Below are 23,744 nucleotides of genomic sequence, written 5' to 3' on the forward strand. Positions count from 1 at the left end.
TTGTGTAATGACTCATCCATTCCCAGTCTCTATTCAAGCCTAAGTTAATTGTATCCAGTTTGCAAATTAATTCCAATTCAGCAGTCTCTCGTTGGAGTCTGTTTTTGAAGCTTTTTTGTTGAAGGATAGCCACTCTTAGGTCTGTGATCGAGTGACCAGAGAGATTGAAGTGTTCTCCAACTGGTTTTTGAATGTTATAATTCTTGACGTCTGATTTGTGTCCATTCATTCTTTTACGTAGAGACTGTCCAGTTTGGCCAATGTACATGGCAGAGGGGCATTGCTGGCACATGATGGCATATATCACATTGGTAGATGCGCAGGTGAACGAGCCTCTGATAGTGTGGCTGATGTGATTAGGCCCTATGATGGTATCCCCTGAATAGATATGTGGACAGAGTTGGCAACGGGCTTTGTTGCAAGGATAGGTTCCTGGGTTAGTGGTTCTGTTGTGTGGTGTGTGGTTGCTGGTGAGTATTTGCTTCAGATTGGGGGCTGTCTGTAAGCAAGGACTGGTCTGTCTCCCAAGATCTGTGAGAGTGATGGGTCGTCCTTCAGGATAGGTTGTAGATCCTTGATGATGCGTTGGAGAGATTTTAGTTGGGGGCTGAAGGTGATGGCTAGTGGCGTTCTGTTGTTTTCTTTGTTGGGCCTGTCCTGTAGTAGGTGACTTCTGGGTACTCTTCTGGCTCTGTCAATCTGTTTCTTCACTTCAGCAGGTGGGTATTGTAGTTGTAGGAATGCATGATAGAGATCTTGTAGGTGTTTGTCTCTGTCTGAGGGGTTGGAGCAAATGCGGTTATATCGTAGCGCTTGGCTGTAGACAATGGATCGAGTGGTATGATCTGGATGAAAGCTAGAGGCATGTAGGTAGGAATAGCGGTCAGTAGGTTTCCGATATAGGGTGGTGTTTATGTGACCATCGCTTATTAGCACTGTAGTGTCCAGGAAGTGGATCTCTTGTGTGGACTGGTCCAGGCTGAGGTTGATGGTGGGATGGAAATTGTTGAAATCATGGTGGAATTCCTCAAGAGCTTCTTTTCCATGGGTCCAGATGATGAAGATGTCATCAATGTAGCGCAAGTAGAGTAGGGGCATTAGGGGACGAGAGCTGAGGAAGCGTTGTTCTAAGTCAGCCATAAAAATGTTGGCATACTGTGGGGCCATGCGGGTACCCATCGCAGTGCCGCTGATTTGAAGGTATGCATTGTCACCAAATGTGAAATAGTTATGGGTGAGGACAAAGTCACAAAGTTCAGCCACCAGGTTAGCCGTGACAGTATCGGGGATACTGTTCCTGACGGCTTGTAGTCCATCTTTGTGTGGAATGTTGGTGTAGAGGGCTTCTACATCCATAGTGGCTAGGATGGTGTTTTTAGGAAGATCACCAATGGATTGTAGTTTCCTCAGGAAGTCAGTGGTGTCTCGAAGATAGCTGGGAGTGCTGGTAACGAAGGGTCTGAGGAGGGAGTCTACATAGCCAGACAATCCTGCTGTCAGGATGCCAATGCCTGAGATGATGGGGCGTCCAGGATTTCCAGGTTTATGGATCTTGGGTAGCAGATAGAATACCCCAGGTCGGGGTTCTAGGGGTGTGTCTGTGCGGATTTGTTCTTGTGCTTTTTCAGGGAGTTTCTTGAGCAAATGCTGTAGTTTCTTTTGGTAACTCTCAGTGGGATCAGAGGGTAATGGCTTGTAGAAAGTCGTGTTGGAGAGCTGCCTAGTAGCCTCTTGTTCATACTCCGACCTATTCATGATGACGACAGCACCTCCTTTGTCAGCCTTTTTGATTATGATGTCAGAGTTGTTTCTGAGGCTGTGGATGGCACTGTGTTCTGCATGGCTGAGGTTATGGGGTAAGCGATGCTGCTTTCCCACAATTTCAGCTCGTGCATGTCGGCGGAAGCACTCTATGTAGAAATCCAGGCTGCTGTTTCGACCTTCAGGAGGAGTCCACCCAGAATCCTTCTTTTTGTAGTGTTGGCAGGAAGGTCTCTGTGGGTTAATATGTTGGTCAGAGGTGTGTTGGAAATATTCCTTGAGTCTGAGACGTCGAAAATAGGATTCTAGGTCACCACAGAACTGTATCATGTTCGTGGGGGTGGAGGGGTAAAAGGAGAGGCCCCGAGATAGGACAGATTCTTCTGCTGGGCTAAGAGTATAGTTGGATAGATTAACAATATTGCTGGGTGGGTTACGGGAACCATTGTTGTGGCCCCTACTAAAACCTCTCCAACGCATCATCAAGGATCTACAACCTATCCTGAAGGACGAGCCATCGCTCTCTCTGATCTTGGGAGACAGACCAGTCCTTGCTTACAGACAGCCCCCCAATCTGAAGCAAATACTCACCAGCAACCACACACCACACAACAGAACCACTAACCCAGGAACCTATCCTTGCAACAAAGCCCGTTGCCAACTCTGTCCACATATCTATTCAGGGGATACCATCATAGGGCCTAATCACATCAGCCACACTATCAGAGGCTCGTTCACCTGCGCATCTACCAATGTGATATATGCCATCATGTGCCAGCAATGCCCCTCTGCCATGTACATTGGCCAAACTGGACAGTCTCTACGTAAAAGAATGAATGGACACAAATCAGACGTCAAGAATTATAACATTCAAAAACCAGTTGGAGAACACTTCAATCTCTCTGGTCACTCGATCACAGACCTAAGAGTGGCTATACTTCAACAAAAAAGCTTCAAAAACAGACTCCAACGAGAGACTGCTGAATTGGAATTAATTTGCAAACTGGATACAATTAACTTAGGCTTGAATAGAGACTGGGAATGGATGAGTCATTACACAAAGTAAAACTATTTCCCCATGGTATTTCTCCCTCCCACCCCACCCCCCACTGTTCCTCTGATATTCTTGTTAACTGCTGGAATTAGCCTACCTTGCTTGTCACCATGAAAGGTTCCCCCCTCCCCCCCCCCCCCCCCCGCTGCTGGTGATGGCTTATCTTAAGTGATCACTCTCCTTACAGTGTGTATGATAAACCCATTGTTTCATGTTCTCTGTGTGTGTGTGTGTGTGTGTGTGTATATAAATTTCTCCTCTGTTTTTTCCACCAAAATGCATCCGATGAAGTGAGCTGTAGCTCACGAAAGCTTATGCTCTAATAAATTTGTTAGTCTCTAAGGTGCCACAAGTACTCCTTTTCTTTGAACAGGATTAGATAACGCACGGGTAGAAAATGCCTAAACCCATCTGAGTCCTAACTTCTATGGGTGGAGCTGTACCAGTGGAGAATTAAAGGGCCCATTTTTGCTAATGCAGAGAAGGCGTGGGTGGGTAAATAGCATTCATCCTGCAACAAGCAAAAAGCAGAGCGCTTCCAATGCCACTGTTCAGCCTCACTCATAATGAGGCACTGAATATTAACTACAGCTGTAGGGAATGATTATAATAAACCCCCCAACTATGCAAAATTCACCCTGTTTGGGATTTCGTTACCAACTCTAAATTCAGACCAGACTCCCTAGAGAGATTTGCAGAGCCTTTAGGTGAACCACAGCTAACTTATGGTTTTGAGTGAAAGCTGACGAAACTCATCACTTCACCTGGCTTTGACAGGAAAACATATGAAGATCAGCAGTTTAGATTGTGCTTGATTAGGGGAAATTGCAAATCTTAGGGGTAGCAGACTCATAACAAATCGAAACAAAAAAAAACGTTCACACAAACCCATGTGAAGCAAAACCACTGGATGCTGCATAGCTCTGATATTGTCCCTTTCATTCTCATAAGAACTCAAGGTCATTTCTCACAGTCCAAAAGTCAATCTTGACTAAAGCTGGGGGTGTCTGCTTGGAGGAGCTACTGATTGGTCCTTTGTTAACATACTTTAGGGGGGGCCAAAATGCTGCTGTCTCCTCAGCAGCCCTCTCCCTCCCCCCACTGGCGGGATCTGCTCCAGAAAGGAAGGGGACAGCACTTGGAGACTTTGATCTACAGCCTCTGTGGACCATAGAGCTCTGTAGGACTTCCTGTGTCCCAGGTCAGAGGACTTCAGTGTACAGGCTATACTAGGAAAGACTGGTAGCTAGCTGATTATAAAACCATTCTCCAGATGAAGGAGCAGCACTTTTTGCATGGGGGCTATATTACTACAGTTGCATGGCAGCCTAGAAGAGGAGAGGGGGATTCTTTACTCCCCTGGTCCCTGTGGAAAGAATCCTGTCACACAGGCTAGTTAGTCTGTACACACACTGGGGCCCAGGATTAGGTCGCAAAAAGTCAAAGTCTGATCCAATTTTTCCTTCTTTTTTGTGTCCACTTTTTTAAAAAACAAGAACACAGTTTAATGGTCCAGGAGAAGGAAGGCACAAAAGATTACATATTGTCTGACTGATGTCCCTGGTCATTACTGGGGGACTGCAACAAAGGAGAGATTACTGCTGTGGGATTAAGAACAATTGTTACAGCATTCTCAGCCCTTCTCTGGGAATGCCAAATAGATCTGCTTTCCCAAATTCAGTTTCCTCACATACAGGGCCAGCACTAGGTTTTTTGCCGCCCCAAGCACAAAAAAAAACCCAAAAAACAAACAACTCCCAACTCCGAGAGCGCAACTGTCCAAGCAAAAAAAAAAGAATGGCCAGAATGCCGCCCCTGGAATTGTGCCACCCAAGCACGTGCTTGCTTTGCACGTGCCTAGAGCATCCCAACTTACATGCCAGTGTTCAGCGACATACACTTTCAATTTTTTACATTTTAAATTACACGTGCAGCGCGTGAGCAAATCCATGTAAAAGATGCCACCCCCTTTCCCCACCCGCCACTCTAGTTACACACTTCAAAAAACAGATAACTTTCTTATATTGCTACTTATTTCTACAGAGCCACAGATGTGTAAGCCTTTACAGGCAGAAATAAAAACGCTAAAGGGGGCCTGATTCTTATCTCACTCATGCTGGCTTTACATCAGTGGGATTCTCTTGATTTCCATGGAGTTACTTCTGATTAACAATAGGATAAGTGAAAGGAGAATTAGGCACAACATCCCTGTCGAATCTATAATCAAAAGCCCCGATTTTATACACACACATCCAGGACTTTATTCTCATAAGCAGGCTCACTGAAGTCAACACATCCAGGACTTTATTCTCATAAGCAGGCTCACTGAAGTCAATGGGATTGCACACGTGAGTTAAGTTTTCCACGTGTATGGGTGTGTGCAGGATCAGGCCTAAAATGAGAACAGAGATAGAAGTAAAGAAGAAGATGGAATAATTACTCCCACTGAACAGGAGGTAGGTGCTACATGTATGCAATGTGGATCCCACACTGGTTACTTTAAAAAAAAAGTTTCTATGGATTAAATCTTTAACTATGACAGCAGGCAATACACATTTCTTGAGGAAAAATGAATCTTTTAGCAACTGAACTCCTTGTGAAATCTGACAAAACAGGTTGGATTTTGTTTTCTCTTCCTGGAATGCAGGAGCAAAATATGGAATCAATTAGTGTGCTTGGTTGAGCACAGAAGAGGGAAAAGGGGACAAAAAGTCCTGTACACCAGTCGTTTATAGATCACAACCAATGGGTATTTAACCAGGGAGGAAAACTCGTAAAAATGTACAGGGAATGTGTTACACAGTAGCAAGTGATTTATGTCAAGAAGATATGCCTAATTAAGATATTTTTAACTGAGAAATGAATCAATATGGAACTCAGCACATACAACATTATCACCAGCAATTCCTCTGTTTCAAGCGTTTTGCTACCCTCACCAAACAAGGCAACTCACCAACTGATCTGTACAGCAGCTCAGCTTTATTGGATTTTATAAACTGCAGTAAAAAAGAAAATTTGTCTAGCTGCTGTCAGTCTGTGTAGTATCTGTTGAGCTTAGATTTCTCATTGGCAGCTAAAATACATGACAATATTGTAGTAATTCAATCCTTCTCTTTGGTTAGACTGACATAATTGGTTATTAGTCCAAGAAACAGTACTCTGCTCTACAACCTCTTTGGTATAGAATGGTCTACCAATGCAGAGATGTTCATGAAGAACACAGGGTTTTATATTAGTTCAGTAGTCACTTCAAAAGGAAAGTGGCCACATATCTTGAAAGCCCGGCTGTAATCAAACCTTCAGGACAGTCATATTCCAGTGGATATATCCTGGTGATTATTACAAAATAAATTTGCGTTAAGTCTCATTTATGCACAGTCCCTGACCGGGAGAGAGCAGCGCATTGCAAAGAGAGAGTAGAAATCCATATTCTTTTATTGCCACTGGATTTTTGAGCTCTGTGATCACTCATTACTTGTTGGTTCCATTACCATCTGGAGTGATTCAATCACTGTACGCTCAGCAGGCACTGGACTAGCCATTGCAATAGATGTTTTCGCATGTGATAGATTTATGATGCTCTGAGTGCCACTGACCAGATGGAAACCAAGGAACTATTCCTTCATCCCAATGCACACTCAATGGAAAACATTCAGCTAGTTTCCTAAGATGATGCTCCCACTGCAACTTACATTATATTCTGTTTAATCACTGGCTCTGCTGGTAGCCCTTTCAGGAAACTGCAAATCAGATCCTTGACGTGATGCAACAAAATTATCCACAAATACAATATGCACCTAATTAGCAACAGATTATAGCTAAGAATAGAGCTAGGCTAAGAATAAAAAGCCTGCTTCTTTGAAATAATGAACTATGAATATTTAGTTACTTATATACTACATGATATTTGAAATGTACTGCACACACAAGTACAAAAATATTATAGTAGGCATTTTCATTTTATTCCTTATGTTGCACCAAATTGCTTTGGAATGACAGTCAGTCAGTTATTCTACAATATAATAAGTTAAGTGATGAAGTTGTTCATATTACAGTGTGATATCGCAGCATGATTGTGAGACGTCACATAGGAAATTATAAATCCCCACGTCCCACATTTACCCTTCTTCTTCTAACTGGAAAGACAAAGGAGCCCTCTTAAATCTTAATACTGTCCTAGGATATTACTAGGAACTGACCACAGACTCTAAGTGTCCTTTGACTCAATAAATTAATATCATATTGGACATGTATTTCAAGTGACAGCACCTACTTCAATGGACTTGGATCAGGCCCCAAGAGCATTGATCCTTCCTTTCTAATACTGAGATTGATAAAATTCCAGAGTGCACTAATTTTTCTTTTGGTTTCTGTAAAGCAGATAATTTGGCAAGATCTCTCGCTCTGAATAAACTGACTAGGATAAACAGACTATAAAAATATTGATTAAGGAAGTTTTTGTTTAATGCATGATAAAATAAATGGAATAAAAACCCTTCATCTGCTATGAAGACCTATAGAGCAAGAAAAAAATAGATCCTATCAGAACAAGTAATTAAGCTCCAAATGAAAGGATATTCTTTTTCCTCATCACCACTGTTTTGCTGAGACACTGTGTAGGGGCAGAAAACCACAAAGCACAGGCCATGAAACATGAGGCCTCACTGAAAACCAATTCCCATTGCCTGATCAAAGCAAGATAAACTCTGTGGCATGAGCTTAAATTTATTAAACATTTTACTTCCTACATTAAGCCAGAAGCTTGCTGCTTTTCTATGCCAGTTTTCAAAATTGACCAATGTGGAAACCTTTTTTAAAAAAATCTCAATATCTATTGTTAAAGGATATAGACTAACTAATAAAAGCTGTTGATCTTCAAAATATTGTTTGTTCCTTTTTGGGGGCTCATACAGTATCTCTATTCTTAAAATATTTAACTACTTTCTATACTATTCCCCTGTTGTTAGTGAAAAGCAAATGTACATCATAACACACATTTATCTGCTACTTCTGAATTCCCTCAGCCCAGGTTCTGTAACAGTTGGACAGGTTGTACTGAAACCTATCAGGGCTACATTTTTAAGGACAGGCTCCTGCACCAGTTGAAACAAAGGGAATTTTACAGTTGACTTGAATGGGAGCAGAAGCAAATCCATAAGTTGCATTTGCAGTTTGCACCCATAAAACTCTCATACGCAAATGTGAATGAAATAATTGCATCATTAAGTACCTATAAGAAATTACTCTTTTCACAGGTGCAGGAGAAATGTATATGAACTTGAGGGTTGATCCAACGCCCACTGAAGTTAATAGAAGTCTTACCTTTGTCTTCAGTGGGAACAGAATTAGGCTTTTTCTGGCCACATCCTAGCGGCTCATATGGACATATTTTTTAATTTTCTATGGAGTTGGTTGGAATTTTTTTGACAAAACATTTTTCCATTGGAAAATTAAACTTAATAGAAATCAAAACATTTTGCCAAAAAGTATCAAATTCAATGAAGTTTTCAATGGAAAAGCTTCTGAGGTCCAAGGTGGAGTCTCTGATCATTTCCAGAGATAAGAGACACCCAAATCAAAACCTGACCTTCACAATTTGAAAACAGACTTTTCAACACAATTGCATTTTGCAAAAACTTTTGAAAGATTCTGTTTTCATTCAGGTGAGGAACAAAAACAAAATTTCAAAACCTTGAAATTCTTCACATAACAGGACTATTGTTCCCCAAACATCTCCCGTGTTCTATACGTTTCATTTTACAATTCTGTATCTTCAGTGTAAATAATTTACAGTACTAAAGAGTGAGAACAACAGGTATGTGTGGGAGGGAGGTAAATTTGGGTCTGTAATAAGAGCAGCAGATAGGGTATAAGCCAACTTGAAAATAGCTTTGTTTCATTCTCCACACAGTTTGGTCTTGAGGGCAAATATATAACTAGAAATATTCTAGCTGGTGAGCAATTCTAGTTCCAATGACAGATTAAGTGTAACTTTATGTCATAGAATTAGATGGGACACAAGCTGCCTTTGAAATTGTCTCATGAATAATAATTATTTATATAGCATTTTTTTATCCACGGATTCTTGCAGTCCTGTGTCTTTCCAAAACTGATTTACAAACTATACATATGAGTCAATTCAATCACCACCAGTGGGTAATGCAGCTGCCATATGACAAGCCACAGCAACACTATTTTGTTCTATAAATAGTAATGCTACTATGTTTCCTATAAAAGAAAAGGAGTACTTGTGGCACCTTAGAGACTAACAAATTTATTAGAGCATAAGCTTTCGTGAGCTACAGCTCACTTCATCGGATGCATCCGATGAAGTGAGCTGTAGCTCACGAAAGCTTATGCTCTAATAAATTTGTTAGTCTCTAAGGTGCCACAAGTACTCCTTTTCTTTTTGAGAATACAGACTAACACGGCTGCTACTCTGAAACCTATGTTTCCTATGGTACAGATTGCCATTACATTGACACAGCCATGCAGGATTTCCTCTCTAGCTGCATCTCTTAAGGAAGGCACAAGCCTATTCTGCTCTAAGGTTGCCACCTTCCTCCAATCTTTTGTTTGTTTTTCATGAGAGAGCCTATTTCTTCCAAAATGTCTTTACTGATACACAAGCAAAAGCAAATATTCTCCATGACTTTTTTTCAGTTTCCATTACATTCTAAATAGAGCCTAATAAGTATCATTACATTTGCTGAAAGACACCTGAGTGCCAGCAGCACTAAGCTAGCTCCCAAACAGTAGCCTGAGGGAGAAGGCAATCTTGAGACTAAATCCAGCCTACATGGTCAGAAGGATTTGCTAATTCAACACACACCGATCATAGCTCACATACTGGGACAGGTGCATGAAATCTCCAATGCCTGCAACACATGCTAGATAGCATTTTCATATGGATTCAGGCACTCTTTTTTCAGTGGGATTCCTAGACATGTCGTCTTTAGGTTTGCCCCATGGAGACAGGCATATTCCCAAGTTCTTCATGGCTCAGTGCAACAATCTACGACCACATAGGCAGGTATCACACCAGAACCTGAAACCAGTTCAAGTATGTCAAACAAGATGTGTGTTCACATTCATCATCCTGCTACTCTGGCAACTGCAGTTTTATCTTAAAGGGCCAGAGTGCTCTTTTCCTCATATACAGTCAGGGGTACATAGATTCATAGACTTTAAGGCCAGAAAGGGCCATTGTGGTCATCTTGTCTGATCTCCTGCATAAGACAGGCTGGAGAATTTCACCCAGCAGATAATGGGGACACAGATGCACTTCAAGTTCTAAATGAGCAGTTACAAAGAGGCCCAATGAGAGCACAAGACTTACTACCTAAACTTGATGGAAAAGACATTCTCTGTTGAGAAAACGGATTTCGCTGTGTTCCTTTGAAACTTCTCATACTGTATATGATCTGTAATGACTATTTTCAATGCTAAATAATGTATTTTTAATAATATATCAGGAGAAATATTCTCTCTCTGTTGGAACTAGTCCACACATAAAAGTTATTGGATTTAGATTCAATATAACCATTACAGTGGGTCTGTAATCTGCTTTTTAAATTATTACATTTTTAGTGCTGGTTGATTGGCATGCATGGCCAGTTTCCTATTGCTATCCAAAAGGCTGTGGACATAAAAATAAATTCTACTGCAAAATATTTTATTCCTGTTATCCTTAGGGTTGCATGTTGCACTACTACGATTGCCAAGGGATTTATATTGTATGTATACTATCAGCCCATCATTTTTTAAATGCAACCCTTTTCCAGATTTTGCAGTCTCCACTGTCAGTCACAAGGTCTCACTAACACAGCAATTCTAAGATGTTGGTGCAGAGACCATTCCCAACCAAGATGTTAAAAGGTCATGTTTTTGTTTCTTTAGTTTAAGGAAAATAGATTTGAAGTGGGGTCATGTATGTAGAGAGAAGATACTTAGATGAGCCCAGCAGTCATCTACCACTTGAGAATAAGACGACTGCAGTGATGGAGTCATATCAAACATGCAGACGAAGGTATGATTTTACAGAAGCTTTATAGAGCTGGGGTCAAAGGAAGAAAAGCACAAGGCCGACCACTAATGAGGTTGGAAATTGCAATTTTGAGGGATTTAAGAAGCCTAAATCCTCTCATATTGACTCTTGCTGAAGGAAGATGATTTGCAACTGTCGGTTCAAGATAGATGTCTTTTCTATGCTCGACCATGGCAACATCATAGCCATGTGTATTTGCTGCTGCACATATGTAAAGATAGTGTCTCTGTGCCCTGGCCACTTTAAGTTCCCAACCACGGCCTCCATCTCACCCAGCTTCTGTTTTCCCAAGACAAAGATTTGCAGCCAATGATTCTCAGTTCCCACTTCCCTAGTTACCTGGAGTGCAGGCAGCCCCTTCAATGATTGATTTATCCAGGCCAGAACTTATAAAGACCCTCTGAAGTGACACTAACTGCACAGGCTGTGTTAAATTACTCTGGGAGCTAGAAAGCTGCAATGGAGGAGTGGGGGAGGAGCTGTCTATGATCTGTAGCCTCCGAAATAATCTCCTTTCTATTTAGTACAACTGAGTGTCTCTTCTCTGCCTCAATGTACAGGACTTTACCCAGGCCCCCAAGACATGTTTCTGAGGATGTTCTAAAATAACCTTTCAGTTTATTTCAGGCATTAGTGAACCCGTTCACCAGGCCCTACAAAGAATATTGTCCATGCCCAGACATGAAATCAAACCCAAAAGTTTTTGAAATGGTTGAAGTTTTTCCATAGTTTACCATTTTCAAGCACTCTCCCTGCATTGCCAAGTCCCATCCCCAGTGGAGGGCCTTGATATATGCAGTAGCATCATTTCCAAGTGTACTGCACACCTGACCCACATGCAAAAGCAGTCAAAAATAGAACATGCCAGAAACTCAGCATCATTTCCAGCCTAAGACTATGTCTATGCTTACCAGTAGATTGGCACTGCTGCGATCGATGCAGCAGTGTCAATTTAGCGGGTCTATTGAAGACCCACTAAAAATATAGATTTTTTCTTCACTTCAGCAGGTGGGTATTGTAGTTGTAAGAATGCATGATAGAGATCTTGTAGGTGTTTGTCTCTGTCTGAGGGGTTGGAGCAAATGCGGTTATATCATAGAGCTTGGCTGTAGACAATGGATCGTGTGGTGTGATCTGGATGAAAGCTAAAGGCATGTAGGTAGGAATAGCGCATGTAGGTAGGAATAGTAGGTTTCTGATATAGGGGACACTATCATAGGCCCTAATCACATCAGCCACACTATCAGAGGCTCATTCACATGCGCATCTACCAATGTGATATATGCCATCCTGTGCCAGCAATGCCCCTCTGCCATGTACATTGGTCAAACTGGACAGTCTCTACGTAAAAGAATAAATGGACACAAATCAGACGTCAAGAATTATAACATTCAAAAACCAGTCGGAGAACACTTCAATCTCTCTGGTCACTCGATCACAGACCTAAGAGTGGCTATACTTCAACAAAAAAGCTTCAAAAACAGACTCCAACGAGAGACTGCTGAATTGGAATTAATTTGCAAACTGGATACAATTAACTTAGGCTTGAATAGAGACTGGGAGTGGATGGGTCATTACATAAAGTAAAACTATTTCCCCATGTTATTTCTCCCCCCACCCCACCCCTCACTGTTCCTCAGACATTCTTGTTAACTGCTGGAAATGGCCCACCTTGATTATCACTACAAAAGGTTTTCATCCTTCCCCACCTCCTTCATGCTGGTAATAGCTCATCTTAAGTGATCACTCTTCTTACAGTGTGTATGATAAAACCCATTGTTTCAAGTTCTGTGTGTGTGTATATAAATCTCCCCACTGTATTTTCCACCGAATGCATCCGATGAAGTGAGCTGTAGCTCATGAAAGCTTATGCTCAGATAAATTTGTTAGTCTCTAAGGTGCCACAAGTATTCCTTTTCTTTTTTGCGAATACAGACTAACATGGCTGCTACTCTGAAACCAGTTCTCCAGTGTGCATTTTGTACACCTCTAACATTCTGTGTAAGGTAACAAGTCCAGGTTTGGAGGGTGGGGGGGTAAAAGGCAAACTGCAAGCTTGGAATCCATAGCTTGAGAACCCAATCCAACTCCCAATTAGTCAATAGAAATACTCCTGCTTACTTCAATGGGAGCTGTAGCTGGTCATAGTTTCTCAAAGTTTGCTTTCAGGGTTTTGGTTCAGGCCTATCTCTAGTTACAACTATAAAACACTGTAGAGTTGTGCAAAATACATTTAGATCTGCTGACTTTACTGTTTTTGACTTGTTCTTTCCTGGCCCGAAAGCTAAGGGTTTCACAGACAGCATCTGCATCAAACAGCAAAACACCTGAAACATGGTTAAATACTTCAGATCAGCATTTCACTCCCTAAAAGCGTGCTAAAAATGCTAGGAAAAAGGAAACAGAAGTGATACATAAGGTTCACCTTTAACCTGAAAAAAATCCAGAAATGAAATAAGCACATCCTGACCAAGCAATACAATATGCCTTTTTCTTGGATCATAAGCCAAACGAGACAAAAGAAAAACCTCACATCAGTGCTACTTGGCGAGTTTTACCATGCGAGATGAAAAGGGAGTTAAAAGGAAAAACTATCTAAATATTGACAAAATGATTGTGAAACTGACAAATGAAGACAAATAATTCTGCAGAGACTATGAATTTATGAAATTAAAGGGGAGTAGGATAAAATTTTAACACCACAAAGGATTTTATGACATTTGCAATATTTTGAGCTTTTTTAAACACGTTTTTATTAAGGAAAATGGAGATGTTTCAAGCAGCTTTTCTTTATCATCACCTTCTTTGAGAGGTGGCATGCTCTAGTGGGCATGGCATTGGACAGAAAACCCTATGCTTTGACACTGACCTACTATGGGATTTAGAACAAGACACTTCATATTTCTGTGCTTCTAATTCCCCTCCCCCCCTTTGTCTGTTCAGACTGTAAGCTCTCTCTGGCAGTGACTGTCTTGGACATGCACCTAGCATAACAGGGCCCTGATCTCAGTCTCTCTCTAGGTACTATCATAATTTAATTAATAATAATCAGCATGTCATGCAAGAAGTTGCATATACAAGGTGTGGATCTCTACATTGGGTTTTCATTGTGCCCTTAATTAAAATCAATTACATACAAGTATGTACAAAAAAGAACAAGAAAATTCACTCACCTAGACAGCAATAATTTACCCTGAAGTTTCAAATCAGCAGCACAATCATCTGATTGACAATTCCTCTCAAAAATAGTCTGTGAAAAACAGAGGAGAAAGCTATTATAGTGGGGGACTCTGGTATAATCAGACTCCTCTTCTCAAAGCAATGTATTTCAGTAAAATTAAAAACACTTGAAGGTCATGATACAAAGTACTGAGGAGCGAAGTTCAAGCGATTCAGAGGCAGTCAAATCTTCTCTTTATCTAGACCTCTTAGACTCTGTCAGACTGAACTGGAAAGCTCACCAGAAACAGACTCTCATGGCTTTTCTTCAGTGCATTCCTGTTTCTGGTCAGGCTATAATGACGTCCTAGCCCATATTTTTGGCACTCCTGTTTCTGGTTCCAAATAGTATAAATGAAAAATATATATATATAAATGTGGAAAATAATTGAACAAAACTCTTTTATAACTCTGGGAAAGACTTGGGTCAGTGTAGAGTTTGAGGTACCAGGACATATTCATCAAACCAATTCACTCATCTATAAACAAAGTAAAATTTTACCCATTTGTCATCATGTTGTTTATACTAGGAAAATACATCATTCCTTTAAGCAAAGCATGCAATTCTGACTTTCAAATTACTGACCATTAAAATAATCCCAGAACAACAGAACTACAGTCAAACCTCTTGAACGTTTGTAAAACCCACTGGGAGTTGACAATGCAGCTATCAAATTAAATGGGTTGGGGAAATGAAGAGATGAAAAGGGCCAAGATTCTGCAGCACTGTGCATGGGCACACAAAGCTTCAGTGGCAACAGAAATGGCACCTTTCCACTAAGTAATGGCAAAGGGGCAGGCAGGAGAGGGTACATGCTTAAGAATGCCACATTCCCCTAAGTGTGGCCAAGTACAGTTTGCTGGCAATTCTCCACATCTAAATGTCAGTGGTCGGTGTGTTGGGGATATGACAGGAGCATGTCCACAGTGTCCGACAACAGCATGGATCCATTGAGCCTGTATCCTGTTAAGAGATTGGGGGAATGATGACTACTACTCCCATTGCTTAGAACAGAGACCACTGCCCAATTGCACAGACAACCAGGCCATTTGGGGCAAAGGATTCCATCTCCTTGCATTTTACACATTTCACAACTTCCAACCACTTAGAGACAAAGATCCAAAAAGAGGAACTCAAAAAATTATTCATGCAGGACACTTAAAATCATAGAATCATAGAATATCAGAGTTGGAAGGGACCTCAGGAGATCGTCTAGTCCAACCCCCTGCTCAAAGCAGGACCAATCCCCAATTTTTTTTTTTTTGCACCAGATCCCTAAATGGCCCCCTCAAGGATTGAACTTGCAACCCTGGGTTTAGCAGGCCAATGCTCAAACCACTGAGCTATCCCTCCCCCAGGGTTCTTTCCTTTAGTGTAAACAACATTTTCTGGTACCTCAGTCCCATGATACATTATTTCTTAAGTAAATAATTTTCAACAACAAATGTAATGGTACACAGGATTTGTATGGAATTATGGGACTAAGATGAGTTGTGGCCCTCAAAATGAGGTACAATTGACTGGCATGTCCCTCTAATCCTCAGAGAAAAAACATTTTCCATGGGTTTAGCTCCCCTGGCTCAGAATTTGGCCCTAACTGCTGATGTGTCTAAGTACATTAAAGGTGGTTTGAGCTCTCAAGGAAAAAGGAGCGTTAACTGTAAAATCATGTCACCCTACAGTTTATTTTTTGAATATTGTATCTCTGTAAAATTCAGTAACTTACTAAAAACATGCAGTATGTCTAAAGATATTAGGGGTATTTTAAAAATATAGCATTTTAAGTGAATTTAAGGAACTGGGTAACAATCTCGGACTTTTTCTTTATTACATCTATGGGCGTGGTTCTTCAAGTCAAAAGAGCAGGTAGTAAGTTTCCTACAATTATTGATCAGATAAATGGTTGCCCATTTAAACCACTCAAACCTAAAGCATAGCAGATGACTAACTACCTTGCAAACATTAGTAACATTTTCTTATGCCAGAGAAACTCATACCAACAGGAGTTAATTGCCAGGCGCATCTTCACAGGTATTGTAGTACTGGGGAGGGAGAAGGAAAGATGGTCCAAGCTCCCCAACACAGAACTGTGCAGAGGTGACCCCCTTCTCCTGCGGGGGTGGGGGGGAGGGGAAGACACTAAGACCTATGCAGCACCTTTCCCGCAAGTCATGATGGATTTGGAGGGGAAAGTTTCCAGGGAGAAACCAGCCATGGGAGCCAGGGAAAATTTCAACCTGGCTGGAACAGACAGAAGCAGTCTCGGCAGGTTGCAGTTGTTGAGGAGCTGGGTGACTTTTGTGGAAAACTCATTGAAATTGACATGTTCCCACAGAATGTGTCAATTTCAACAAATTGGCATTTCCCAGCAGAAAAACACTCCACTGGAAAATTTCCAACCAGTTCTAGTATTTCTCCTCTTAACACCCCTCTGAGGTAGGGCAGTGTTGTTATCCCCATTTTACAGATGGGGAACTGAGGCAAAGAGTGATTTGCCCAAGGCCTCACAGGAATTCTGTGGAGGAGCAGGGAAATGAGCCCAGCTCTCCCAAGTCCCAGACTAGTGCCCTAACCAAACTCCATGTTATTTTCAAAAAACAGAATAAGTACTTAACCTTGGAGTCCTGGCCAATATACCAGTTCATATAAGCAGTGTGCAGTAGTTAGGGGTGAACCAACTAAATTGGATAAAAACAAGGATGGACTCGAACCTTGAGATAGCCAAATTTTTGTTTAGAAGTTTGAGAAAGCTCACACTCTTTCCCCTCTTCGCTTTCCCAGTTACTTATCATTTCTGCACATGTCTCTGTACTTCCTAGTTCTACAAACAGAAGTGGAACGACTTAAATATAGCACCATAAGAAAGTCTGTGTTTGTAGTATTTCTAGCCAAACCTGAAAGAGAAAATATCACAAATCTTGCAACAAATAAAAACATAAAATAAATGAATTCTTGCAAGATCTCAACCCCCAAGAAATTCAGATAAGCATCTGAAAATCTGGGGCCTACTCCAAAATAAGCCCCAAGCCCTTAAAGTTCTTGGTGTTAGGTTTCAGAAAGACTGTGTCCTTCCTTCCTTCCACAACAAGAGGGCAAGTGGGCAGCTAACATGGGAGTCTTGAGGAGAATGGGGAGAAAAAAAGGAGTAACTCCTCAAAACCCAACCTTTTCATTTAGTTTGGATCAGACAATGGTCAATTCATTCAGAACCAGATTCTGCTACCTTTACCCACTTTGAGCCAACACACCTCGTTCCACATGTAGTCCCATGATGATACTCAAGATGAGTAAAGGTAGCAGAATCCATCCTTCAGTGACTGGAAATTCAATCTGAATTTTTAAAAATCAGGCCATGTATGTAGGTGCCTAAATGTGGCCCTTATAAGCCTAATTTTAGGCCTTAATTTTTTAAAATCTTGGCCATAAATTTTCAATTTGCCCTTAAAAGCAAAGCTATTAGATTGAAATATCTACTGATCACAAGGTAAAGTAGTAGTTCCTGAAACCACGCAGCCACCCTCTGCTTCACCAGACTGTTTATGGAACTTTGGCAGTCTGACTCTTGCTCACATGCTCAGGGTCTAACTGACTGCCATATGTAAGGTTGGGAAGGTGATCAGGTGGGTCATTTGCCAGGACCATCTGGCTATGTCCCACCTGATCATTTCCCTGTCATTGAAGGAACTTTAGGCATTGGTGTACCTCAGTTCCTCCTATTTTCTGCCTGTGGCACATAATAATTTAATTTCCTGAGTACTGTAATAGTTTGGTCTAATTTTGGTTGTTGGATGTGTATGAGTGCTCAGTGGTGTTGGTGGCCTGTGATACACAGGAGGTCAGACTGATCTGGTGGTCCCTTCTGGCCTTAAACTCTATGTCCCTATGATAAACTTGTCTGTTAAATCAAATATCCCATAGAGTCAGGTGCAAAAGCCTGAATTCAATTCCCTCAAGAAAAGCAATTAACGTTCCTGAAAGCCTTCCAGGATTTAATTACATGCACTGGCTAAAATAAGAACAAATTATTTAGAGAATATGTCTAGGAAAATATTCAAGCAAATTCAATCCAGGGGAGTGAACTCCACAGGGGCTATAAATGATCAGAAGAATCCTCCTATTAAATAAAACAGCCAAGTCAGAACAGTGTGGGCGGCGGGTGCAGGGAGGGGAGGGAAGGGGTGAAATCAGCTAGGGAGCTCGCCCAGGGCTCCAGGTGTTCCCATGAAGCAGTGTTACACAAAGAAAAGAGCTTCACATTTACAATGGGTTAGCATAGGAAAATGGCCAGCAATTATTATTTTATTAAACTAAAGCATACAAGAACTTCTCTAATTGGGGAAAGGTGGAGGGAAATGAATTTGTTCAGTGAATGAGAGGAAAATTCTGTACCTAAGGCTCAGTACTCATATACTACCATTTATCATATCATCTAAAGCCAAACACAATCGTTTCTCCTTTCCACAAAAGCTGGCTTTGGATTTCAACAGGGCCTTGCTTTGTATCCTTTGATGAAGTAATAATATATTAAACATAGACATATCTACCTAACAACAACAAAAAGATAGAAAACTGGACAAACAAGAGGAAGAGGTGCTCTCCAAGGAAATTAGCTGTCTGGAAAAAGCTCCCTAACCAAAGCTGCTATCTAGCAATTACTAAGTACAAATTATCAAGCAAAAATGTATCTGTCATGTTCTGGACCAGATATGGACTGGTCACAAAGCTTGCTTATACACACCAGATGGGTTGATCATAAATAAGATTAAGATTTTGACACCGTTATTTTTAGTAAAAGAGTCATGGACAGATCACAGACAAACAAAAATTCACAGAAGCCTCTGACCTATCCCTGACTTTTACTAAAAATAACCGTGAGAAAATGGGGTTGACAGGGGGAGGACTGAAGCCCGAGCTGGGTGAGGGGGGAAGCAAAAAGACCCAGAGACCCCGAGCCCCACTGAGGAAGATGGGGTCCAGCACCTGCCACCCATGGCGGCTGGGAGCTCCAGGGTCCCTCCCACTAGCTGACATCTCCAGCCTGCCCCCCAGGGTGGGAAAATGTCACAGAGGTCTCTGAAAGTCATGGTATCAGTGATTTCCATGAGCTCCATGACATAATCTTATCCTTAATCATTAGATCCTTTAATGATCTGTCAGGTATCGCTGAAGTTCATTTAAATAAGGTATTTTATGCACAGTGACACCTAGTGGTTGAGCATTATGCTACAGTTTTGCATTCCATTACATCCCTCCTTTAATTTCTATATTCCTACCATTTACAATGTTTACTCTAACACACAGTCTTTGAAGCTCGGTACCTATCAGTCTGTTAAGCAATTCTGTATCATACCAGTTTTCCAATTACACAACCCGAATGTGTAACAAGTGGTCATCTGGCTGTCCATTAGGTGTAACGACTAGCTGTGGTTGGTTTGGAATCCTTGAGTCATTGTTTTGTTGTTCTGCATCTGCCATCTGTAGAGTTTGCTCTGCTGATTGTTGTTTCTGAGGAACACAGTGTAGATGTCAATGATTTCTGCTGAACTCTTCACTGTCGTTCTCAATTACATATGATCCGAGTACCAAATTCTTTTTCTTCATGACAGCAGAAGTTGTCCGTCCTCTTTCTCTATCCAATATGACATGAACCCAGACACTGGTTCTAGACCTAGCAGGTCTCTGAGTGATAACCGTTGTAAAAGTATGCGTAAGCTCTTAGTCTTTTTATCTGATTTGGCTACTGTTCTCATGTCTGGCCAATCTGAAGACAGGTTCTTTTGCAAAGTTGGATCAGTCATTCTGCATGGTCTTCCCATCATGATTTGTGCTGGACTACATCCATTAGCCGCTATTGATGCTGATCTGCTGCAGAAAGTTCTTGGCTGCCTGTACACCTCTCAGCCTCTCCACTGACTTGTGGATAATGTGTGATGTTAGTAATATGATCAAAATCATATTTCATTTGGAATCATCTGATTTCTGCTGAAGTGAATTGTGGGCTATTGTCCATCACTAGTTGTTCTGGAATACTAAAGTGAGCAAAAGCGTACTTAAGTTTCTTGATAGCACTGTGACATGTTATGTCTTTCAAGTACATTACTTCTACATACTTAGAAAAATAGTCCATGATTACAAGTTACAATATCCCCAGAATCTCCATAAATCTGCAGCTAGTTGCTTCCAAGGATCCTCAGGTAGAAGTGTTTGAACAATGTATGGTACAGCATTGTCTCAAGTTGATTTGGATTGAATCTCTTGTCAAAAGTTCAATATCATCAAATCCTCTGTCAAGTTCTTCCATCTTTCTCACTAGGCCCATCACGGCCACCATGAGGAGGCTGAGAAGGTTGTCGGTCTTTGATCACGTGCACTCTGAATGCAAAGGTTTTGTCCTTGTAAGAGGTTTCTGTGATGAACTGGCTTATGCTGTTCTGCATAGCTCCAGGGCTAGCCCATGGGCATAGTTTGGGGGAATGTACGGGGGGCATAGCCCACCAAACAGAACGGAGGTGTGGGGGAGGTCATGCAGGGTCACGTCACTTCCCCTCACCCCATTTCTGTGAACAGTGAGCTGCCCTGCCCTTGCTTTGGGAGGGGGCCTCTGTCCTTCCCATGCTGTGCCTCCCCTCTGTCCCCGGCACGTTTCGGCTTGCGGGGACTGTGACAGAGCAGCTTTTTTTCTGTGCTCCGGGCCCCTGCCTCAGCAGCTGGAAGCTGCCTCCTGTCTCCTAGTGTCTGCTTGTTGCCTGTACAATGGTGAGTGGTGGGGGGAGGGGGAGAAAGCAGGGCAAGGAGGGTGGGGTGGGGCAAGAATGATGCGGAGAAAAGACAGTGGGATAGGGCAGGGGGAAGAGAAGGGGATGGGATGTGGTAGCAGACAGTGGGCAGTGGAAGGGGGAGGGGATGAGGAAGAGAAGGGGATACAGGAGTGGGCGGGGGGGAAGCAGGGTCCCAGGCATGTGGCGTCCCTTTGGTGGCTGTAGCAGCCATAGCAGGGCGGTGTCCGCAGCAGCACCAGAGCAGCGACATCGGTGCAGCAGCCAGTGCTGGAGTGGCTGCCAGCAGCAGCTGGAGCTTCCCCGTTAAGCCAGCCCAGCACCAGCACGCCAGGTACCCACTGTAGGTGTGGAGAGATCGCCAGTGAGCCAAGGCAGGGACACCAGAAAGGGGGGGAGGCAATGCGATGGGGGGAGGAGCAGAAAGGAGGGGTGTCTTGGGGGGAAGAGGTGGTGCAGGGGTGGGGCCTCAGGGAGAAGGGGCAGCACGAGGCGGGGCCTCAGGGAGAAGGCATGAGGGCAGAGGTTGCGGGTAGGGCAGTGTGGCATGGGGGGCGTAGCCATGGTTTGGGTACCTGTGGACACCCCCCCACACACACACTTTTAGGGCACTTCTGCAGCTCCTGAGCCAAGGAAACTGGCTTCAGCGTGCGCTCCCCCGCCGGGGTGAAAGTAAGTCTAGGGACTTACCGATACAGGGCTAGGCTGTGGCTGGCTCTGGCCCCCAGAAGGGGCGGGGCTGGGGGAGGTCAGAGCCAGCCCTGGCCCACCCTGTACCAGCAAGTGCCTCCTTCCCCCTCCCCGGGGTAACAGCGGCAGCTGGGGGCTCTGGCAGCGGTTTAAAGGGCCCTTGGTGGTAGCGGTGGCTGGAGCCCTGGGCCCTTTAAATCGCCCCAGAGCCTCGCCGCCGCTTCCCCAGGGCTCCGGCGATGGGGCTCCAGCCGCCACTATGGCCCCAGGCTCTTTAAATCATCCCCGGAGCCTGCCGGAGCCCTTGGGAAGCGGTGGTGGGGCTCCGGGGTCGATTTAAAGGGCCCAGAGCTCGGCCACTGCTACTGCCCTGGGCCCTTTAAATCGCCGCCCCAGCCCCGCCACCGCCGCTACCCCAGGGCTCCAGCAGTGGAGCTCTGGCAGCAATTTAAAGGGCCGGGGGCTCCAGCCTGGGGAAACCGATCCACCCCGGTACGGCACACCGGCTCTTGCCGTACTGGGGCGTACCAGCTTACTTTCACCTCTGCCCCCCCGCCCCAGCAATATAGCAATCAAACTATACCTATGGGCTAGCCAGAGCTGTGTCAGGTGACTTCAGCTCTGGAAGGGGTTGAAGGTGATTGTATGTCCCTTTTGAGATGACTGTGATGTCAGCTCCTGAGCCAATTTTAAAGTCAATGTCTTGCCACGAATATTCCTTTTCTCTCTCCAGGCAGGTTCTATATCATCACAAGTGATAGTCCCAGAAACAATAGCTCTTGACTGTCTGTAATATGAGTCAACTCCCCGACTGCTTTGGTGTGGCAAACAGCTGCAAAATGTCCATATTTCATGCATTACACACTGTATGCCTCTGGCTGGACATGCATCATTTCTTGGGATATGACTTTTTCCACACCTTATATATGTAGGCTGGACTTTGCCCCTCTTAGTCTGGGAATTCTCTCTCCCTGCCTCAGGGATTATGTGCTAATGACTTTTAAAACTCAAGTGTCTGTTCACAGTTTCTAAGCTAGTTTCAGGTTTTTTCAAATCACTCCTGCCTTTTGTTCTGACTAATTCTGACTGCTTTGCTTTCCGTATAGCTGTGGCTTGGGTTAAATTTCTCTTCAGCTGTAGTTGTTGTGAAATGTTATCTGTTAACACAATAACCAGCCTGCCTCTGATATATTCATGTTTTGCATTCCTAAAATCAGTTTTCAGCCAATGTATGCAGAGCTCTTGTAAAACATTCAACATTTTCCCCCTGGTTCTTGAATTTTCTGGAGAAAACATGCTTTTTCATAAACCACAGTTCTCTGTAGTATAAAGTATACATCAAACATAATCAGAACCCTTTTGTGGTTATCTTTGTGGCTTGTCTTCAATAAAGCCAAAAGATTTAAAGATATGCTCTCCTTGTTTCCCCATAGCACAAATTAAAGATGATACCTATATCTCCCCAATTTCTTTGTGGAGTTTGATTGCAGTGTGAAGTCTGGGACAATATTGTTTCTAGTCTGTCCATTCTGAAGGTTTGTCAAAGCTGAAATTTTCTGAGGCATTGAAGAATGGCATGTTGAAGAGATCTTGCAACCTTTGTTGCTTTCTTCCTTCTGTTTCTGTTCTTAGTTAACTCCTGCACCTCTGACTGAGGTATTTCCAGACTCCACAGCTCCTTGCTTATACTCTATCCCCAGCAAAAGACATTCTGCCTAACCAGGCCTGCTGTCTCTCTCTCCTCAGAGACAGTACATAGTGTAACTGCCGCAGTTAAGTTACCACACGTCTTTCCAAACCAGCATATTTAATTCTTAAGGTAAAATTGTAACAGAGAAAATGTTTTAAAAACAATAAAAGAACCTACACACGTTAATAAGGTTACCAGAGATCACCCCCTTACTCAAAACACGGGCTCTGGCCAATGAACTGTCCTTCAAACTCCACCCCCAAACTTACAAGGCCGAAGGAGGCCAAATTCCTTCCAACCCTTCCCAAAGGATTGGGCTCCCCTTATAAATCACCTCATAAATCCTCACAGTAAAAATTTTCAGAGAACCAGATAAAGTTCAGCTGATTCTTCCCACAATGCCCTGGAAAAATTGTGCAGCTCTAGGCGATTTAAATTCTGTACCCTAATATGATGAGATCATGGTTTTGTCTCCCTGCATACACACACAGTACTGCTGAGCATGA

The 23,744-nt window shown here is 42.8% G+C and overlaps 1 protein-coding gene across 1 annotated transcript in view; it reads right to left on the minus strand.

The window, feature by feature from the left end:
* ITGA9 (integrin subunit alpha 9) overlaps window positions 1-23,744 on the minus strand; it is a 299,826-nt gene that overhangs the window by 114,216 nt on the left and 161,866 nt on the right. Inside the window, exon 17 of the mRNA XM_038393132.2 lies at window positions 14,036-14,112. Coding sequence (XP_038249060.1) covers window positions 14,036-14,112 — 77 coding nt within the window. The remainder of the gene's footprint in view (window positions 1-14,035; window positions 14,113-23,744) is intronic.

This window comes from Dermochelys coriacea, chromosome 2 (genome assembly GCF_009764565.3).
Source record: "Dermochelys coriacea isolate rDerCor1 chromosome 2, rDerCor1.pri.v4, whole genome shotgun sequence".
Taxonomy (NCBI): domain Eukaryota; kingdom Metazoa; phylum Chordata; order Testudines; family Dermochelyidae; genus Dermochelys; species Dermochelys coriacea.